This window comes from Microtus oregoni, unplaced genomic scaffold (assembly GCF_018167655.1).
Source record: "Microtus oregoni isolate MIOR12 unplaced genomic scaffold, Mior012 000027F_ref0000203, whole genome shotgun sequence".
Taxonomy (NCBI): domain Eukaryota; kingdom Metazoa; phylum Chordata; class Mammalia; order Rodentia; family Cricetidae; genus Microtus; species Microtus oregoni.
The window spans coordinates 34,136,834-34,156,314 of NW_024543086.1; the positions used below are offsets into that span (position 1 = coordinate 34,136,834).

The window sequence follows — 19,481 nt, forward strand, 5'->3', positions numbered from 1 at the left end:
CCTCGAACTCAGAGAGCCACTTACCTCTGCCTCTTGTTGAGACAGTCTTACGCAGCACAGTCTGGTCTCAAACTTGCTACATAATCCAGGGTGGCCTTGAATGCTAGATTCCCAAGACTCCACCTCCAAGTACAGGGATATTTATTTATTTATTTATGCTTTTTTTTTTTTGAGACAGCTTTGACCGTCCTGGAACTCACTTTGTAAACTATGCTGGCCTTGAACTCACAGAGATCTGCTTACTTCTACTTCGTGGGTGCTGGGATTAAAGGCACGTGTTATCATGCGAGGCTAACCATTTTTTCTGATTCCCATTTAGTCAGTGTAGAAGGCAGCACACAACTGCCACAGTGTGCGTGTGAAGGCCAGAAGAGAATTTAAAAGAGTCAGCTCTCTCCTACATGTGCGTCCCAGGGATTGAGCTCAGATTATTCATTAGGTTTCCATGCAAGTGGTGTCTCTAATCACTGAATCATCTTACTGGCTCCGATTTTTATTTTTAAGTTTTATACTTGGTTTTCTCAGAGACAGGGTCTAATTATATACTTCAGGCTGGCCTTGAACATGCTATACAGCCTACTCCAACCTTGAATCTCACATCCTCTTGCCTCGTGTTTCTGAGTGCTAGGATTATGGGTCTGTGCTATCACAATTTTTTAGTCTTAGACAGAGCACTGAAGAAGATTCCCAGGGTCACTCTTGGGTTGTTCACATATACACACATGTACAGTTACATACATTCAAATATGTACACACACACACCACGTGCTCATGAAAAGAAAAACAAACAAATGAACAAAAAACTAGTGAATTTTCCAAAGTTTACAGGTCTAGTTGGGACAACAGTGAGACTTTGGATGACTGCTGCCCCTGAAAGAGGCTGGGAACGCTAAAGCAGAGGCAAAAAGAGGCATCAGCAATGGAACAGGTAACCAAGACCTTCCCAGGGCGTTTGGGCTGCACCTCAGAAGAGCAGCCGAGTTCCCCAGAAATAGAATGTAGTGTCGACAGCTGACTAGTTCCATAAGCTTGTTATAAGGATTTTGAGGGCAACAGCCATGTTTATGGATTTCTTCCCAGTTTGTATCAGAATCTGGGACAGACTTCAGACACAAATACTTTTTATCCAAGGCATAAAAGAATGAGAAAGGGGAGCTGGAGAGATGGCTCAGTGGATAAGAGCATTACCTGCTTTTCCAGAGGTCCTGAGTTCAATTCCCAGCAACCACATGGTGGCTCACAATCCTCTGTAATGAGGTCTGGTGCCCTCTTCAGACATGCACACAGACAGAACATTGTATACATAATAAATTTTTTTTAAAAAAGCAGCTTTAAAAAAAAATGAGAAAGTCCAGGTGTGGTGGTACAACGTAATCTTTAATTCTTTAATCCCAGCCCTTGGGAGACAGGTGAACCTCTGAGTTCCAGACCACTACATAAGAGAAACCCTGTCTTGAAAAACAACATATAAAACACACACACACACACACACACACACACACACACACAGAAATAGAGAACAACGACGACAAACCAAAAAACAAAACAAAATAAAACAACAACAACAACAAAACAACGAAATTGAAAAACCAGGAGTGGAGGAGATGGCACAGTGGTTCAGAGCCCCGGGTGCCCAGGGTGCACTGTGTGCGGTGGTGCATGCCTTTTCTTCAGCACTTGGGAGGCAGAGATAGGCAGATCTCTGAGAATTCAAAGTCAGACTGGTCTTGAAAGACCCTCAGAGAGGACCTTTCCTCTCTGATGAAGACCCCAGAACCAGGACACTCCGAGACCAGGCCACAGGATGCAATTAGCAAGAGGTTTATTGAGTAAACACAGGTACCTGTGGGCAGCAAGTCTTTCTGAGGGCTTGCGCACCTTCAGGTTGGGGCAGTGGATTTTTATAGGGTACAGAAGCGAGACGCATAGTTACAGGGTTCTGATTGGGCAGGGTTCTGATTGGGCAATTCAAATAAGGCTCGGGTTCAAACTGAGTACAGTTCTGTGGTTTCCAAGAAATCAGATATGCATGCTGACTCGGCCCATCTAGGGTACAAACTCTTCTTCTGGACCCCAAGTCCCCTGCTGGCAGTCCAGATGGTCGACCATAGATATCTTGTCTGACTCAACGCCCCTGCCCCTAAGTTGACCTATGCCCTTATCTCTAAATTGAACTCCCCTGTCCTAGCTTTCAGTTATATTGCTCAAAAATTCAAACCTTGTAAAATAGCGTTATTGCTGCAGCTAACTTAATGCTGCTAGGTAGGGGTCTTTCACTGACTATAGGCATCCTGTTTCCCTAAGCAAACGGGATGTTCTCATGAGAGCCGGCTAGCTGCAGGTCCTGGTGTGTGTGTGGGGGGGGTGTCCAGAGGGTCTTTCAGTCTACAAAGCGAGTTCCTGGGCAGAGAAACCCTGCCTCTAAAATCGAAAACAACATATAAGCACTATCTGCCCTTCCAGAGGACCCACGTCCAGAGCACCCTAACCATGGTCGCTCACAAACCTCTTTAACTCCAGCTGGATTCTGGAGATCTAACAATCTCTGCTGGCCTCTACAAGCACCAGGCACCAAATACATACATGCAGGCCAAATACTCATACACCTAAGATAGTTTTAAATACTCAAAGGAGGCCAGCATGGTGGTGCACACCTTTAACACCGGTACAGGGCAAGGCAGGAAGAATTCGAGGTTAGCCTGGCCTACAAAGTGAGTTTCAGGCCAGCCAGGAAAACACAGTGAGACCCTGTCTCAAAATAAAAAGAAAGTATTATGAATATGATGTAGCTCCGTAACAGGTTTGTCTAGCATGTTCAAGGTATCCTCACCAAAAAAAAAAAAAAATGTGTTCAAACGGGAGACTGAGAAGAGTGGAAATGGACGTCCCGGAACGCAGCGACACATACACACACACACACGTTCAAACACGCGCACGTCTCTGGGAGCCATTATTCACAAGAGACACGCACGCACGCAAGACCCAACGCCAGGCCGGGGGAGGGGCCGATCTGCAGAAACCCGGAGACTGAGATTCCAGGCGGGACCAACAGGTAGGCCTGGCACGTAAGTGTCCTCCCCCAACTAGAGCGTGCTAAGTTACGTCACATCACTTCCGGTCTGGTAGGTAAGAGCGGGAAACAAAAGGAGAGGGAGGACGCATGCGTCGAGTGAGTCCCGGAATCTGGTGGATTCTTCCGTTCAGGCCTGGGGAAGTGCTTCCGGGTCTCTGCCGGCAGTCGGCTCTTGGCGCGGTAAGTGCGGAAACGAAGCTATTGCCGTCTCCTTGCTCGTTCTTTCTTCCTGCTTCCAAAGAAACCCCGTTCCTTTGACTCGCCTCCCCAGCAACTCATCTATTCCGCTCCTTGACGCTTAACGACATCCTGCTCATTGGCTGCTTCCTTAAATCTAAGCCCCACCCATCACACAAGTTCCGTCATTCACTGGTTTCACTTCCTGTCACCCAGCATTTCTTTCAGTTAATTGGCTTCAGCCAGGCCGCGCGCATTTTTTGCGACTAGCATCCCTATTAGGGCAAAAACCTGTCAGAGACCCGCCCCTGCCTCCTTCCTGTTGGTCAAGCTCACAGTTATTATTATAATGAGCAAAGAATGGGCGGTGGTGGGTAGGGTTTTAGGATACAGATTTTGTCAGTACTTTTGGGATGAGGGTTGGCTCTGTTTTCCTGTCACACGGGCCTGGGACGCTTTGGTGTAGGGAATGGCAGCGGCTAGTTCTGCGTGGATCAGATTAGAACAAAAGATAGAGTAGAGCCGAGTGTGATGGCTGGTGTACGCCTTTAATCCCAGCATTCGAGGGCTGAGGCATGCGGATCTCTGTGAGTTTGGGACTAGCCTGGTCTTTATAGTGAGTTCCATACTAGCCAGGGCTACTTAATGAGACCCCATCTCATTGGAAAAAAAAAGGGGGGGGGACACCAATTCTGTTTTTTCTGTGCTCTTGCTACATCGCTGGACTAGGATCCCTTGTGTATGTTCTAAATAAACCCCACCCAGCGTGCAACATAAAGTCAAGCCTACCTGTCACTGGGTCTTACGAGCTGATAGATTTTAAATCAGCTTCTTGATGGCCTTCCTGCGCTTCAGCTTTAATCCACAAAGTTGATTTTATTTGTTCTCTTACATGTCAATTCATCATTCATTCTTCTGCTTATTGTCTGTCTATTTGTCCATGCTTCCTAGTTGTGAGTAGTGTAGTTTGACTGGTCGGTGAGAGGTGGTTCATGTCCAAAACATTTTTGCACTGGTTGGATGTGATATTAATCAAAAGAGCAAAGAATGAGTTTTATGATGTCTGTGTTTGTGTGTGTGTTAAAGGAGACTTTTACTGGATTCCTGCTAGTGCCAATTTTGTATATAATCACAATGCCACATTCCATCTCTGGCTCCCAGTCTCTTCTCTCCTTAAGCGGCAAAGAACTTTATCCATTATTTTGTTTTGTTGTCAGAATAACTTTAAGGATGATATAATTGTTATTATCCCCATTTTTACAGATGAGGAAACTGAGGCCCAGAGAGGTTAAGTGTATTGGCCAAAGTCAAACAGCTAGTAAGTGATGGAGCCAGGACTCAAACTCAGGTCTGTCTGATTTCGAGAGGGAAGGGAAGCTTTTTTCCTGCCTTCCACTCCACCCCACCCCTAAATCAAATTACAACTGCATCAGAACAAAACAAAACATACTCACTTGACCCTCTCCCTCAGCTTAGGGGCCATGTCCACCCTGTTCCCGTCACTGTTCCCTCGTGTGACTGAGACACTGTGGTTTAATCTGGATCGACCCTGTGTGGAGGAGACAGAGCTGCAGCAGCAGGAGCAGCAGCATCAGGCCTGGGTGAGTGAGGACCTAGCTCAGCATGGAGACGACCTTACCTTATCCTGGAGACCTGCTTAGGAAAAGCATTTCTCTCTGAGTTGGGATCAGTCACGCTGGGTACTTGGAGGCTGAAGTTATTATTTTGTGGATCCCTAACTGCTTGAGGGAACATAGGACTTCAGGGCTAGATTACTTGTCAAGCTCCAGACAGCCTAAATTCTATCTATATTTAATCACAGGACTTAATGATTTTAACTTAATTACTTACAAGATGCCATATTCCAGGCTGAGTGTCTCACTTTACTCTCTCCAGAATTATATGAGAAACCTGAGGCCAAAAGACTTCACACACAATTTTATAAAGAGCAGATGACAGGAGAAAGGGGGTCGAATCTTCCTGAGAACTGGGTGTGGGGGGAGAGAAGCTTTGTTTCAACATTTGGGGATCTTGGAAGGGATAGAGTAAGCCAGTCCTATGCCCTTGACCTGCTCTGCTTGGACCTTGGCCCTACTTTTCCCCAAACTCCTTTGCCCACAGCTTCAAAGCATCGCAGAGAAAGACAACAACCTGGTACCTATTGGCAAGCCAGCCTCAGAGGTGAGTGGCCCCAGCGGGTGGGGACGATATGGAGCCCAGTAGACCAGGGCTTCATTTTAATTTAATGGCCTTGCTTCTGACTCAGAACACTTGTTTTTAATAAGAGTAGACAGCAAAAGTGGGAACTTGAGGGGGTAGGCATTAGGCCTAGCATTAAGGTCCTTCATGTCATGCAGCCGCCTCCCATACTCAAGGTGGGCAGGGTTGGAAAGGAGGAGGCTCCCTGTAGGCTAGCTCTTGACCTGGCCCAGGTAGCCCTGAGACCTCCAGACTCTCTCTGGCCCCACCAGCACTATGATGATGAAGAGGAAGAGGATGATGAAGATGACGAGGACAGTGAAGAGGATTCAGAAGATGATGAGGACATGCAGGACATGGATGAGATGAATGACTATAATGAGTCCCCTGATGATGGAGAGGTCAACGAGGTAGGCGGGGTGTAGGGAGTGCCTTTGTTCCTAGGCTCCTGCCCCCGATCTAACTGATGGCCGAGGGATGCAGAAACCCTGGCTCTACCCAGGGGCAGGATCTGGGCTGAGACTGGCTGAGGCCCCTCCCCACCCACACCCAGCCTCCTCTTCAGGTGGACATGGAAGGCAACGAACAGGATCAGGACCAGTGGATGATCTAGGTAGACAAGCCAAGGTGGCCTCAGGGTGATTCCAGGCCACCCCAACCTATCTTACATCCACAGCCTCAGCCCCTCAGCCTGCAGAACCAGCTGTGATTGTAGTGTCTAAAGCTTACCCTTAGGCACTGTCTCTGCTGCTTCCAGGACAAGGTCTCCTTGGGCCCTCCCAGGCCATCAGTCTTCCCTTGAATCCCGAGAGCCTGAGCCCATCCCACCTTCCTGGCTGGTACCTCATTCCTTGGTTGCCAGGTGTGGTCTCTTTCTAACCCTCTTTAATAAAGACACAGGACTGATTCTTTTCCCCAATGTCTATTCCCTGTTTGTTGGTGGGACCCAGAGGAGTCCAGTTATCTTTTCTTGGACAGTGGGAAGGGGTCATTTAAGGGATCTCAGGCAAACCTAATGGATCAGGTGGGCTAGGATCGGAGGCCAGGCTTCTGTGATTGATAATTCTTGTGGCCTAGTTGGCACCTGGATGTGCTACGGGGCCTCATTGTCTGCAGCTGCCTCTGATTCCATCCAGAAGCTGTCTGAGTCCCACAGCTGGGAGGCTCTGGGGGCTCTGCCAGCCAGCTGTCTTCTTTTTGTTGGAATTTATTTATGCTTAGAGATTTTTTTTTTGTATGTATGTGTGTATGTATATCACATGTGTGCCTGTGCCATGTGAGTGCTGGAAATTGAACCTGAGTCCTCCAGATAGGGAGCAACAGCCAGTGCTCTTAACTGTTGAGCCATCTTTCCAGCCCTTAATATTAAGAGAATAAGCAATCTCAGAAGAAGGAAGGACTCACCTGGAGGGAGCAATCAATAACAGAACAAGGGCTCAGGACTCCTGCTTGCAGTCTCCAGTTTTCTAGGAGAGGATCTTGTGGGACCAAGAAGACTGATAGAATTTGACACTTTGGATTGATGTGGAGGTTGGGGGCAGGTCGAGTTGAGAAGAAAACTTCCCCAGCCTGAACCGAGCATATGCTGGACACTAAACAGAAAGGGAAAGGGGATATTTTGAGGTCCTTGCTTGAGTGGGGTTGGGGTTGTATCAGTAAATATCCCAGGTCCTGGATCTCAGCCAGGTCCAGCATAGGTGAGTTGGGCTATGCCATCCTTGATGGCAGGGAAGTCTGGGAGGCTGGTGTGGTGGAGGCGACAGCGATAGCGGCCGCAGCTCTTTGTGTATTGTAGGAAGCGGGGTGCACCAGGGAAAAGCACATGGTCAGCCAATACAGTGGCACCACTTGGGAGTAGAGCATGGGCTTCCAGGAGCTGCAGATCCCGTAGATAATATCGAGGCTGATGTGCCAGCAGCACCAGATCTGCCCGATTCAGCTGGTACTGAGCTCTCAGGCGTGGGATCACTTCCTCTGAGCTGCCCGCAATGAGCTCCACCTGTGGGGAAAGCCATAGTGCAGGTGAAAATAGGAAGGACTGCTTCCCCTCTCCTGACCCCCATGACAGACTGATCTCATGCCGGCACTGGTCTAGGCCTGCACAAGTGTCTCCCATTTCCTCCGGCCTCAGAAACTGAGTAGTCAGCATCAGTATTGTAATTCCTAGTATGTGCCGTGAAGAAGCTGGGAATCACAGGATGTGCTGTACCTGAGGTCACACAACTAACTGAACAATAAGATTTGGACTGAGATTTGCTTGGCTGTGGAGAGCTTCCTCTTAGCTGCTGCCGTTATAGTCCGTGAAAATAAGAGCAGATGACTCGGGATTGAGGGAGTAGGAGGAACATGCCCTCCAGGATGCCAGCTGCCTGAGTGGAGCTGCTTCCTTGAATGGGAGACTTTCCCAAAAGAAACCTGGCCCCAAGCTGGGGAGATGGAAGCTGACCATTTGCTCATCGAAGCCAGCCAGCCGGATGAGTTTTTCAGCCACTGCTGCTGTACGAGGGTCCCGCTCCACAGTGAGAAGGCGACTCCCAGGGGGCAAAGCCCGCGCAATAAACAGTGTAGAGTATCCACAGTAGGTGCCCAGCTCTAGCACACAAGCAGGGGCCTTCTCTTCCACCAGCCGCATCAGAATCTGACCTATGGGGTAAGATGGCTGTTGTAGAAGAGATCTAAACCAGGTGTGCCCGGTATCAAACATGCCACTGTGCTTGTTTCATGCTGTATTTATACATGAGGCTAACAGGCTGACTGCCCTTGCCCACTCCTACCTCCATCCAAGCGTTCTAGACTCGGTTTAAATGTTCTTTCCTCCAGGGGGGTTCAGGCAAAACAACCCCCTTATCTTCAAGGCTCCTGGGACACTTTCAGTTTCATCCTCAAACCCCTGCACTCCCTTATTGTTCATTGTGGTTTTGATTTTGGAATTGGCTAAGTCTCAGAATACTTAGAAGTACTGTGCTGTCTAGACAGACAGCTATCCTCAGTTGGATGTGGAAGCCTCTGGTAGGAAAGAAACTCTAGTACAGATAACTACAAAGTTCTGAGTTACGATTCCCCCCTGTGTTATGCTCTCTGGGGCCAGCATTTGTGGCTGGTTCACCTCCTCCCTCAGCACCTGGTACAAAGAGTGGCAATAAATATCTGCTGGATAACTGAATAACTTGGTCCAGGCTCCTCATTTCCAAATGAAAAACAAAAGTCATAAGCACAGGCGTGAAGCTTCCTACGTACCTAGCAAAGCAGTGAATACCAGATACCAGATCTTTCCTCTCCTCACTATCTTTTCTTTCTTTCTTTTTTTTTTTTTCTTTTTTGGTTTTTCGAGACAGGGTTTCACTGTAGCTATCAAGCCTGTCCTGGAACTAGCTCTTGTAGACCAGGCTGGACTCGAAATCACAGGGATCTGCCTGCCCCTGCCTCCTGAGTGCTGGGATCACTATCTTGGGATTATTTCTGGAACAGAAGGCTGGAGAAGGGAACGCTGACCTTTCACAGGGCCCATGTGACTCAGGTACTCGCAGCAGCTGCTCCAGTGGTCTAGAGTGGTGAGGATGTGACCAGGGTCTCCAGGCAGAGCATGGGTGAGCACGTAGCTGAAGGCCCGTTCCTCAGTTCGAAGTCCTGACAGGCAGTCCCTGAAGCTTCTCAGCAGGACTGTACGCACCAGCAGTCGGAAATGGTGTCGGTATCTCACCAGCAGTGTCACCACGAGTGGCAGGAATGCCAGTGCAATGGCAGGGGACATTGTTCCTACCTGAGTCCTAGGACAGAGGGAGGCTGGGAGGGAAACCTACGTGTACTGTTTGCCTGTTTGTGCAGCCTTTATCAGTTTCTGTTACCACACTCGTCCAAACCATGGTTCACAAAGACTGACTTTTGTTTTGGTTTATTCAGACAGGATTTCTCTGTAGCTTTGGGGCCTGTCCTGGAACTAGCTTTTGTAGACCAGGCTGGCCTCGAACTCACAAAGATCCGCTTGCCTCTGCCTCCCAAGTGCTGGGATTAAAGGCATTCACTGCTGCCACCTGGCTGAGAGACTGATTTGAATCCAGCCTATGTGCTCTGCACTCTTCATGCCATGCTGCCTGTGTTTAGTACCCAGCCACAGCTGTCTCCCTTTCTAGTCCTGACAGGATCCATTTCTGTACTGTTCCTACACCTGCCCATTTTCTTATCTCCCTAACATCATTCCTCTTCAGGACCTTTTCATCAGTTTCTTGGCGTATCTTCCTCCTGTAATCTCTGATCCATTATAGTGTAGCCAAAGAAAAAAGCTTGCCAGGCATTGGTGGCACATGCCTCTAATTCCAGCACTCAGGAGGCAGAGGCAGGAGGATCTCTTTGAGTTCAAGGCTACCTTGGTCTACAGAGTGCTTTCCAGAGCAGCCAGGGCTACATAGAGAAACCCTGTCTCAAGAAAGAAAAACCAAAATAAACCAAAAAAAAGATAAAAGCTTTGTCTTCAAATCCGTCATGCTCTCACCATGCTTTACTTTATTAAAAGGATCAAACACTATGCCTAGCTCTGGAGAGATGGCTCAGTGGTTAAAAGCACTTGCTGCTCTTGAAGAGGATCTCAGTTCAGTCCCAGAACTCACATGGTGGTTCAAAGACATCTATAACACCAGTTCCAGGAGATCCAACCCCCTCAAGGGCTCACCCAGTGGTGAACACGAGTATAAGCAAAACAAAAAAAAAAAACAAAACCTTAGCAAAAAACAAAACAAAAATACACACACACACACACACACACACACACCGAACAACAAAAATCCTAAACATTGGAGAGCTGGCTCTATGGTGAAGAGCACTGATTGCTCTTCAAAGGCCCTGGGTTTGAGTCTCAACACCAACATCTGGTCAATCACAACTGTCGGTAACTCCAGTTCCAGGGGATCTGATGCCCTCTTCTGGTCTCCACAGACACTGCATGCACATGGTGCACAGAAGTCATCCATACATATGAAATAGAAATAAAATCTTTTAAAAGAACAAAATAAGTACTATCCATGGTATTTTGGTGTGCACTTGTAATCCCAATCATGAGGAAGGTCAAGGTAGAAGGATCTCAAGTTTAAAGTTAATGTGAGCTACATCTGAGACCCTGTCTCAAAAATAAATTCAACCTCTATACCAAGTTAATTCTATCCAAGGTCTCTTTCTGTCTGCTCTTCTCTTGAGGTGTTTGTCCTCCTTGGTTCTATGTATTTTCTCCAGTCTTGTCTCAGCTTTTCTTTTCTTTTCTTTTTTTTTTTTTTTTTGGTTTTTCGAGACAGGGTTTCTCTGTGGTTTTGGAGCCTGTCCTGGAACTAGCTATGTAGACCAGGCTGGTCTCGAACTCACAGAGATCCTCCTGCCTCTGCCTCCCAAGTGCTGGGATTAAAGGCGTGCGCCACCACCGCCCGGCTTGTCTCAGCTTTTCTATTTCCCCCACTAAGAATTCGCCTCGTAAGTGAAACATGCACACACACACCCCACTTTTACACTATCCAGCTTTCCTCTTCAGGACCCTTTAGGGGATTGCTGTCCTTTTTCCTCCCACTGCCCCCCTACCCAGATCTGACCTTGGCAGACTGTTGTTGCAAGACCTTTAGTTGGAAGGGGAGTGTATGCTAAAATTTAGAGTATATAAATGAATGTAAAAAGGCTTGTGATATGGGCAGGAATTGATGTGATTGGGAACCCACAAGGCCCTGCTTACCTGGGCTGAAGGCTCCTAGAAAAGACCAGAGTACCGGAATAGGAAGTCCTTGAGAGGAATAACCCTGAAGAAGGAGACTGGACCTGATTTCAATTATTGATGCTGAGGCTGTTGTTACCTGAGACCTGTAGCTCAGGTTACCAGGCCCAGTGACAAACTTCAGCTGCCTCCTTTTTTCAGGTACCCTAGAGAAACTTAGCAGAACTCTAGGGTCTTAAAGAATTAATAAATGCTGATAGGCCTGGTGACATCTCCCAAGCCCTTGGGATCAGGACATGGGGCATGATACAAGCCAAAATAATTGAGACGTATTTACTCAGCTCAAAATCCAAGTTTTCTGTAAGTGTTAGGGCATAGGTCACAGAGAAGTTAGGCTGTCTTTCAGTGGCTCACATTTGGTAGAAGTGATGAAGTCAGAAACTCAATAAAATTCAATGTGATCACTAGACTAGGGAATTCTACAATTGTGAAGGAGTGGCACACTATAACCAGTAAATATTTGTGGTTTTGTTTTGAAGATTTATTTATTTTGTATACAGTGTTCTACCAGCATGCCAGAAGAGGTTGTGAGCCACCTTGTGGTTGATGGGAATTGAACTCAGGACCTCTGGAAGAGCAGCCAGTGCTGGTAACCTTTGAGCCATCTCTCCAGTCCTTGGTGTGTGTGTGGGGGGGGGGGAGGGTGTCTGTTTTTAATTTTTTGTGTATTCAGCCGGGCGGTGGTGGCGCACACCTTTAATCCTAGCACTGGGGAGGCAGAGGCAGGCGAATCTCTGTGAGTTTGAGGCCAGTTTCAGGACAGGCTCCAAAAGCTACACAGGGAAACCGTCTTGAAACAGAAAACAAAAACAATAAAAGAAAAAAAATCATGCGTATTCCTGGTTGATCTGCATGTGTGTCTATACACGGTGTACATGTTGTAATGAGGCCAGAAGAGGGCACCGTTTATCCTGGGACTGGAGTTGGATGATTGTGAGGCACCATGTGGGTTTCGGGAAATTGAACTCCGATCCTCTGGAGGCAGCAGTCAGTGCTTCTCATCGCTGAATCGTTTCTAGCCCCAGCATTTGCTAATTTAATAAGTAAATACCCCTGGGTTAAGTAAAGGGAGGAAAAGTGCTCAGAATAGGATCAGAAAAGGTTTGCATTTGGGCTGTAATCCCTAACGTGGAGGGAGGACTGTCTGCCATCTGCCTGTGCAGGCATAATTCACCTTAATCAAGAAACTGCCAAACGGAACTAGAGATGTTCAGTGGCTAGAAGCCGCCTGCCAGAAAGCCTGACCACCTGACTTCAATCCCTAGAAAACACATGGTGGAGAGACACAGCTAACTTCCACAAGTCATTCCGTGATCTTCACACGTGCAGCATGACACGTGTTCACAGTCATATACGTACTCAGTTTTGCCGGGCATACAGACGTACATGTAGTCCTAGCACTCGGAAGGCAGAAGCAAGTGGTTCTCTAAATTCGAGACCAGTCTAGTCTACATAGCGAGTTTCAGGCTAGCCAGGTTACAAGGAGAAACCTTGGTCACACAGATACAAAGAAACTGGCAATTGGCTCCCGAGAGAAGCGCATCCCTCCCGTGGCGCTCAACAGTTTATCTAATAGAGTTCGTACCCACGAAGGTGGCCTTGACACCACGTGATCTCCAACTCACGCTCTGGCCAGGCGACCGAAGGCTTCAGAGCCAGAGACTGGGAAAACAAAATCATGTGACCCGCCCCTCAGGTCACGTGCCGCGAGTCCTGCACGTACGACGCGCTTTTCCAATGGTCGGCTATGGTCACGCGGAGGGGCGGGACCGGAAGTCGCGATTTGGCAGTGGTGTCCTAGAGGTTTGGGGACAGGCTGGGCGGGGGGAGGGGAGCTGGCGGCAGCTGCGGGTCATGTGACCGGAAAGGCTCCTGACGGACGCCGTCCCTCCTCGGCGCCGCCTGAGCGCCCGGCCCTACCCCGCCATGGGGTGCTGCTATAGCAGCGAAAACGAGGACTCGGACCAGGTGCGGCGCGGCTGGCGGGTTTGGGACTGTGGGCTACGACCGCGGGATTGGGGCCCAGAAAGAAGCCCGCAGCGGCAGGGAGCCGGATTGTAGGCTCACGGAGTACGGAGGCCTGGAGGGGACAGATTACAGAGAGGACGCCGAGCAGGGCTCCTACCCTCTTAGGGATCCTGGTCTTACTCCAGCCTAGGGTGGCACTGGCCGCCGCCTGACTCGGCTCCTCCCCTTCCACTTTCTGATACCCTCAGAACTTTAACAGCTTGAAGCCTCAGGCTGGGTGCCTGGGACGCATTCGCTTTCCCGGATTCCTATCCCTTCACTGCTGCTTGTATAAGTGGACTTTACGAACCCGTTCTTAGAGATAGGTAATTTGAGGCACTTAGTCTCCTGAGATAAATAAGAAATTGGTGGATGTTAGAGATGTAATGTCATCGCTGGCCTGGTGTCGGAAGGCCTCTGGAAGTTGGTGGCATTTGAGTTGGCCAGTGAAGAATTTAGTAGAGTGGAGACGTCGGGATGTCAGGGAAGCAGTAGAGTTTAGCTTTGACCGATATGGAGGAAAGAGGGGATAGGGAGTTAATTTTGTTTTTGTGTTTGGCTTCCTGTTCCCAGTCTGTGCCTGAAGGTTCCTCTAGAGACTGCCACTCAGAAATGACTGCAGAGTGACTCCCTGGAGGGAACATTAGCCTGGAGAGACTGACAGGGTTTTGTATTTGAAGTTTTCCGTCTCCCCGTGGTGCACCTCATTCCTCTGCACACCGCAATCCCTGCCCCACCGGGTTAGGCCACTGGCCACACCTTTTAGAGTTGCCTAAAGCCTGGGTTCAGCTTCCTACACAGAGTAGGCACCGAGCCACAGAGAACAGTTTCCCCGGGCTCGTGGAGGGTACAGTCAGAATAAGTGACATCACTGTACTTGAGAGGTTGTTTTTTCACCAGCGAACTGTAGTTCTTGAAACTGCAGTTCAAGAAAACGTGATTTGTTTGGCAGGGTGATTGGTTCCGGATCCTCGAACATGTTATTTGACCTGAATTTGACAAGCTGTGTAGCAAGAATCTTTTACTTCATCCAGGCCTACTAAAGGAAAGAAGAGCATAAACAGGAACCCATCCCAAAACATCGAGAAAGGAGAGGGCAGTATTCCTGCCTGATGACAGCTGTGGCCTGGTGGGAAAAGGACACCAACTTCCTAAAATTCCACCTTCCCCTGATTGAGTCTCATTTCTGGCTGAGACAAGGTCTCATGTAGTCCAGACTGGCAAACCTGCTGTGTTGTTGATGATGGCCTTGAACTTGTGATTCTCCCGCTTGTGCCTGAGTCCTGGGATCATAGGCCTGTGCCATGGATGTCCAGTTTATTCAGTAGTGGAGATCAAACCCAGTGCTTTATGCTTGCTAGACATGTACCAATAGGGTCATTTCCCCAGCCCTCCTGTCCCCAACTGCCTGCCCCTTTATTATAAGAAAGCCATCCCTCTTGGCTTACGCTTAAAATCCAACACTTTGGTGACTGAAGTGGAGAACTGCTTCATGTTTGGGGCCTGTCTGGCTACATAGTTTGGGGCCAGTTTTGAGGTACATAGCGAGCCTGTCTCAAAGCAAAAGAGAAATGTACAAATATTAAGGTCTTCAGAGGGCTTTTACATTACCTGTCATATGAGTTAATATCTGTTTAAAGCTGAGGAAAAAGCTCAGAGGGTCTAAGGTTTAGTTAACATTAGAGGTACTCTAGCCAAAACCGGGCGGTGGTGGCGCACACCTTTGATCCCAGCACTCAGGAGGTAGAGGCAGGCAGATCTCAGTGAGTTTGAGGCCAGCCTAGTCTACAAGAGCTAGTCTCCAAAGCTACAGAGAAACTGTGTCTCAAAAAAACAAAACAAAACAAATAAAATGAAATAAAAATGAAGTAATGTAGTCAAGGTGTGTTCAAGCACAAGACGTGGGCTCTCTGCACTGAAGAAGTTGCAGGCAGACACTGTGGGCTAAAGTAGATGGTGAAATCTCAACTCAGGCTGTACTGGCTTGGGAGGCAAACTTACTCCATGTACCACTCATTCTTTGGGCGTCAGGTGATGTCAACTTTTTGGGGGGCGGGAGTGGGGGTGACTCTAGCCTTAACTGGCTTGGAACTTGCTATATAGACCAGTTTGGTTTTAACTCACAGATCTTTTTTGCCTTCCATGAGTGCTGGGATTAAAGGTGTCCACCACTACTCTTGGCCCAGTTTGTCTGCTCTTTGGGGTTGCTGGGCCTCTTCAGGAAGTTAGAAAGATAACCTTGTTCTTGAACCCCTGATGGGGGAATGGGACGAAGATGTCAGGACTGGGGATGGAAAACGGACACAGGAAGCATTGTGGGTCTCGTTAGGAGCTAGCAGCTAGCTTTCCTTAGAGATCCTTTCATCTTTGGCATTTTATCTTTCTAGCCTGTTAATACTGAAGAGAAAGGTTGTCTGGGAACCTAGAGGTAAATGGGGCAGAAGGCCATAGATGCTTCCTTTTGCCAGGGTGAACTGGGTCAGATGACCTGAGGGGGAAGAGCAAGGTGGAAAGGCTGAGCCTGTGTGGGGTGGGGCAGGCAAGACAGGAGGAAGTAGCTCTCTGTAGGGTGAGTTGTGGGCAAGGGATCAGCTCCTGCAGCAGGGAAGCTGGGAGGAACTGAGACAGGCTGGGAGGAGAGTGCTGAGACTGGCAGTTGGCTACAAAAATTAATGGGTCAGCATTGGCTGGCATTCCCTCCTTTACACTCTATTCCTCCAGAAGTGACCTACATAGACATAAGCAGGTCTGCTTATCCAGACTGCACCTGACACAACACCAGCGGGATCTGGGGCTGATGGACTCAAGGCAGTGTTGAGCCTAGAAAGCAGTAGATTAGAACAGGGATCTGAACCAGGACAAGGAAATAGTTGTAGAATATAGACCTGGTTTAATTCTAGATCCATTCTGGTGGTTATGGTTGTCTATATAGGCTAATAGTAGCAGGGCTGCGAAAGACTGAGGAGGATGTTGGGGAAAGAGTGCAGTTTGGCAGGGAGGAGCAGATCCACTGTTCCTCTGAGGTCAGCACATGCCAGGTACCAGGCTACAGGAGGGTGAACACTCAAAACATACCTGTAATCTCAGCACTGGGGAAGGTAGAATCTGGACACTGGCAAGTTCCAGGCCAACTTGGTTATATAGTACCAGGGCAGCCTAGGGAACATGGAAAGACTGTGTTGTGTGCATGTGTGTGTTGTTTCTTGTGATGGCCTTACAAAGATCCTGGAGAGAACGAAGAGAGGATAATGGTTGTGTCTCAGTTGTGGGCTAGGAGTTTCTGCCTTAAGGTAATATAAGGCAAGTTACAGTGGGCCTGCTTTGTCTTGGGGTCCAGGGCCTTGTCTGGCCTCAACAGGGCCTCACCGTGTTGGGGGACAGCATCCTTCCTGGGAAGTACTTCTTCCAGTGAACCAGGAAGGCTGTTCTTGGGTTCTGACTTGTATCCATTTCTCCTTTACACCCCTATTTTGGTACTTTCCCACTTGCTCAGGCTTCTAGTTTCCAGTAGCCTCCAGTAGGTGTTGAGCAGTTCACACTCAGGCTGCAGGACTGCCGGCAAATGCCTGCTTTGTTCCTTCCTGAATGTTTCAGGTTCTCTAGGTTCATCCTAGACCGCCACCAGCTTTGGGCCAGTCAGAGACTGAATATTTTCTGACTTTGGATACATCTGGACACTTTGAGTTACCTTTATAAAAATAGTATTTAAAGGTCAGTAAGGTCCTGGGGCTGACTTTTTTCTACTGGCCCCTTCTAGGATCGGGAGGAGCGGAAGCTGTTGCTGGACCCCAGTAGCACCCCCACCAAAGCCCTCAATGGAGCTGAGCCCAACTACAACAGCCTACCTTCAGCTCGCACAGATGAACAGGCCCTGCTTTCTTCTATCCTTGCCAAGACAGCCAGGTGAGTTTCACAGGACCAGGCAGGGGCAGGGGAATAGGACAAGGTCACTAGGGAGAAATGCCTCTGGGTTCTGCCCTGGTACAGTGGGCAGCTGGGAGTATTAGTGTCAGATATCATTGGACTTGAACTAGCACTGATACTTGTCTGTGCCTCTCTGAAGCAGCTGTCATGTCTTCTCTGTCTCTTCTCTTCAAAGCAACATCATTGATGTGTCTGCTGCAGACTCTCAGGGCATGGAGCAGCATGAATACATGGACCGGGCAAGGCAATACAGGTGAGCACAGTGCCAGCCTCCTAGTCATTCCTTTCTAGCTTTGGAGTCTGGTCCCCGTCCAGGCTCTTCATTTGGGTGCAGCCCAGAAGACTGACTACAGATCACTTAGGCGCCTCAGGCGTTCAAGTCAGCCCTGTTTGCCCAATATATTTGATCAAGGGTGATCAGGCCAAAGGAGTACAGCCAAGTGAGTTTGTGATGAGCTGTACCCTGTCACCATGGTCCCCTGGCCATGGTGAGTGAGGCTTGCTGGGCAGGGTAGGGCAGAGCAAGCTTTGGCCTAATTGTCCTTCCATGACCCCTCCCCTCTTGGCCAGTACCCGCTTGGCTGTGCTTAGCAGCAGTCTGACCCATTGGAAGAAGCTGCCACCGCTGCCGTCTCTCACCAGCCAGCCTCACCAAGTGCTGGCCAGCGAGCCCATCCCTTTCTCTGACTTGCAGCAGGTGAGCACTCCTGGCCCGTCCCCTATCCCCTTCCCACACTGCTTCACAGAAGGGAGGGAGCCTGGCCTATGGTGAGCCCAGCTTATTCCCACCTTGTTCTCTTAGTTGTTATAGCCTTCTTAGTTCTTCCCCACACCCTTTAGTCTTCCAGCATCTGCTTCCTCTCTCCCGCCCTCCCTCCTCTCTCTTACTCCTACCAAAGATAAAACCCAGGACTTTGTGCATGCTAGGCAAGTGTTCTACCAGTAAACTACAACCTAACCCTTGTTTTTTTTTTTTGAGAGAAGGACTCACTGTTACAGCTCCCGATTTAGTCCCCTGAGTTATGGGATTACAGGCAAGCACCATCACACCCAGCTCTTCCTGGCTTTCAGTCCTTCATCAATCCTTTTATTGCTATTTCATCTTCCACTTTCCCAGTTCTCCCTCTCATGTCTGTTCTTTTCCTCCCTGGCTCCTCTGCCTCAGGTCTCCAGGATAGCTGCTTATGCCTACAGTGCACTTTCTCAGATCCGTGTGGACGCGAAAGAAGAGCTGGTTGTACAGTTTGGGATCCCGTGAAGAAAGGGGTCCTGGGACAGCTCTTTCCTCCTCTTCATCCCGTCTCCACCCCACCTCTTCTGGCCCCAGCCTCACTGTGGCATTCTACAGTACTTAACCTGCTACTAATCACGGAGAAGAATGTGGAGGAAGAGAATAAGGCTAGAAGCCTGAGCAAGTGAGGACTGAGCAAGGGAGGGAGAACCGGTGGCCACTGGCCTTCAAGTCCTGGCTGGGGTAAGGTTAGAGTCAAGAGGACAGGGCCTGGCAGATCTTCACGGTCATTGGGAAGATGGAGATACCACTGTAAGGGTGAACAACGGGAGACCTAGGGGAATCCCCTTTCCACCCTTTCTCTTGGCCTCCAATTCACTCCTGTCCCATTCCCTGACTTGGTGCTCATAGGCACTTCACTAGGGATTATGACCAGGGTCTAGATGAGCTTGAATCCGAATTGAGTTTGTATATCTAGCATCCTGGGTTTTTACGTGTTTGTTTGTCACCCCTCGATAAAGGAAGTCCATTCATTTGTGTTGCTGGCTCAGCCTGCTCTGTCCTGCCCACTACTCCACTGTGTATTTTTGGCTATTCAGAGTTTGTGAGCAGTGAGATGCAGAGCATTAAAGAGGAATCCAGAAGGCAAAAGTTCAGGGTTGCCAAGTCTTAGCTGATGGAGTGTGGGGTAACCTCGGGTAGGTTTTCCCTATTTTCCCTTATCTATTGATGCTAACATTGTCAGAGCTGTACACACTTGAACCAGAGGCAGCTGTGATTGTTGGAGTCCTCACCAGCTCAGCAGGCTTACACATAGCCCCTAGGGGTGAGAGGAGGTCATATTCCACTGGTTATTCTTTTCAGGAAATGAAATTTTGTTGTTGTTGTTGACTATGTAGTGTAGGCTATCTTAGAACTCACTATGTTGATCAGGCTGGCCTTGAACTCACAGAGATCTGACCGCCTTTGCCTCCAGTGCTGGGAATAAAGGTGGGTGTTACCACTGGCCATCTAGGAAATGAAATCTTAACCAGAATCACAACCTGAAAGTATAAAACTACTCTGCTCTAATAGAAATAGATCACAGGCTGGGCGATGGTGGTGCACGCCTTTAATTCCAGCAC

The 19,481-nt window shown here is 48.7% G+C and overlaps 3 protein-coding genes across 12 annotated transcripts; 2 read left to right on the forward strand and 1 right to left on the reverse strand.

The window, feature by feature from the left end:
* Positions 1–3,126: 3,126 nt before the first annotated feature.
* On the forward strand, positions 3,127–6,361 carry Anapc15 (anaphase promoting complex subunit 15). 9 transcript variants are annotated; one of them, XM_041676050.1, is made up of 6 exons: positions 3,127–3,253; positions 4,514–4,598; positions 4,722–4,851; positions 5,372–5,431; positions 5,722–5,859; positions 6,015–6,361. In XM_041676050.1, the coding sequence occupies exons 2-6, from the start codon at positions 4,576–4,578 to the stop codon at positions 6,060–6,062; spliced, it is 399 nt and encodes a 132-aa protein (XP_041531984.1). In that variant the 5' UTR covers positions 3,127–3,253; positions 4,514–4,575; the 3' UTR covers positions 6,063–6,361. The 9 variants fall into 9 exon arrangements, with proteins under 9 accessions (XP_041531984.1, XP_041531992.1, XP_041531988.1 ...); XM_041676058.1 differs by having other exon boundaries at positions 4,727–4,851; XM_041676054.1 differs by having other exon boundaries at positions 4,514–4,568.
* Positions 6,362–7,127: 766 nt separating this feature from the next.
* Tomt (transmembrane O-methyltransferase) lies at positions 7,128–9,215 on the reverse strand. Its single transcript, XM_041676060.1, has 3 exons — positions 8,942–9,215; positions 7,896–8,092; positions 7,128–7,448 (listed from the first exon to the last, which is right to left on the reverse strand). Exons 1-3 carry the CDS (start codon positions 9,198–9,200, stop codon positions 7,128–7,130), a joined length of 777 nt encoding a protein of 258 aa, XP_041531994.1. The 5' UTR covers positions 9,201–9,215.
* A 3,791-nt stretch (positions 9,216–13,006) lies between these two features.
* Lamtor1 (late endosomal/lysosomal adaptor, MAPK and MTOR activator 1) lies at positions 13,007–18,895 on the forward strand. 2 transcript variants are annotated; one of them, XM_041676048.1, is made up of 5 exons: positions 13,007–13,163; positions 16,960–17,105; positions 17,302–17,379; positions 17,697–17,823; positions 18,292–18,895. In XM_041676048.1, exons 1-5 carry the CDS (start codon positions 13,122–13,124, stop codon positions 18,382–18,384), a joined length of 486 nt encoding a protein of 161 aa, XP_041531982.1. In that variant the 5' UTR covers positions 13,007–13,121; the 3' UTR covers positions 18,385–18,895. The 2 variants fall into 2 exon arrangements, with proteins under 2 accessions (XP_041531982.1, XP_041531983.1); XM_041676049.1 differs by lacking the exon at positions 18,292–18,895 and adding an exon at positions 18,111–18,152.
* The last annotated feature ends 586 nt before the right edge of the window (positions 18,896–19,481 follow it).

Bases quoted from the DNA above. Each gene is read 5' to 3' on its own strand.
- Lamtor1 (XM_041676048.1), top strand. From the start codon at position 13,122: ATGGGGTGCTGCTATAGCAGCGAAAACGAGGACTCGGACCAG. The intron at 13,164-16,959 runs GTGCGGCGCGGC...GGCCCCTTCTAG, and splicing joins AAAACGAGGACTCGGACCAG to GATCGGGAGGAGCGGAAGCT. The intron at 17,106-17,301 runs GTGAGTTTCACA...TTCTCTTCAAAG, and splicing joins ATCCTTGCCAAGACAGCCAG to CAACATCATTGATGTGTCTG.
- Anapc15 (XM_041676050.1), top strand. From the start codon at position 4,576: ATGGAGCCAGGACTCAAACTCAG. The intron at 5,432-5,721 runs GTGAGTGGCCCC...TGGCCCCACCAG, and splicing joins TTGGCAAGCCAGCCTCAGAG to CACTATGATGATGAAGAGGA. The intron at 5,860-6,014 runs GTAGGCGGGGTG...CCTCCTCTTCAG, and splicing joins ATGATGGAGAGGTCAACGAG to GTGGACATGGAAGGCAACGA.
- Tomt (XM_041676060.1), bottom strand. From the start codon at position 9,200: ATGTCCCCTGCCATTGCACTGGCATTCCTGCCACTCGTGGTGACACTG. The intron at 8,093-8,941 runs GTCAGCGTTCCC...CTTACCCCATAG, and splicing joins TCACATGGGCCCTGTGAAAG to GTCAGATTCTGATGCGGCTG. The intron at 7,449-7,895 runs GTCAGCTTCCAT...CTTTCCCCACAG, and splicing joins CTGGCTTCGATGAGCAAATG to GTGGAGCTCATTGCGGGCAG.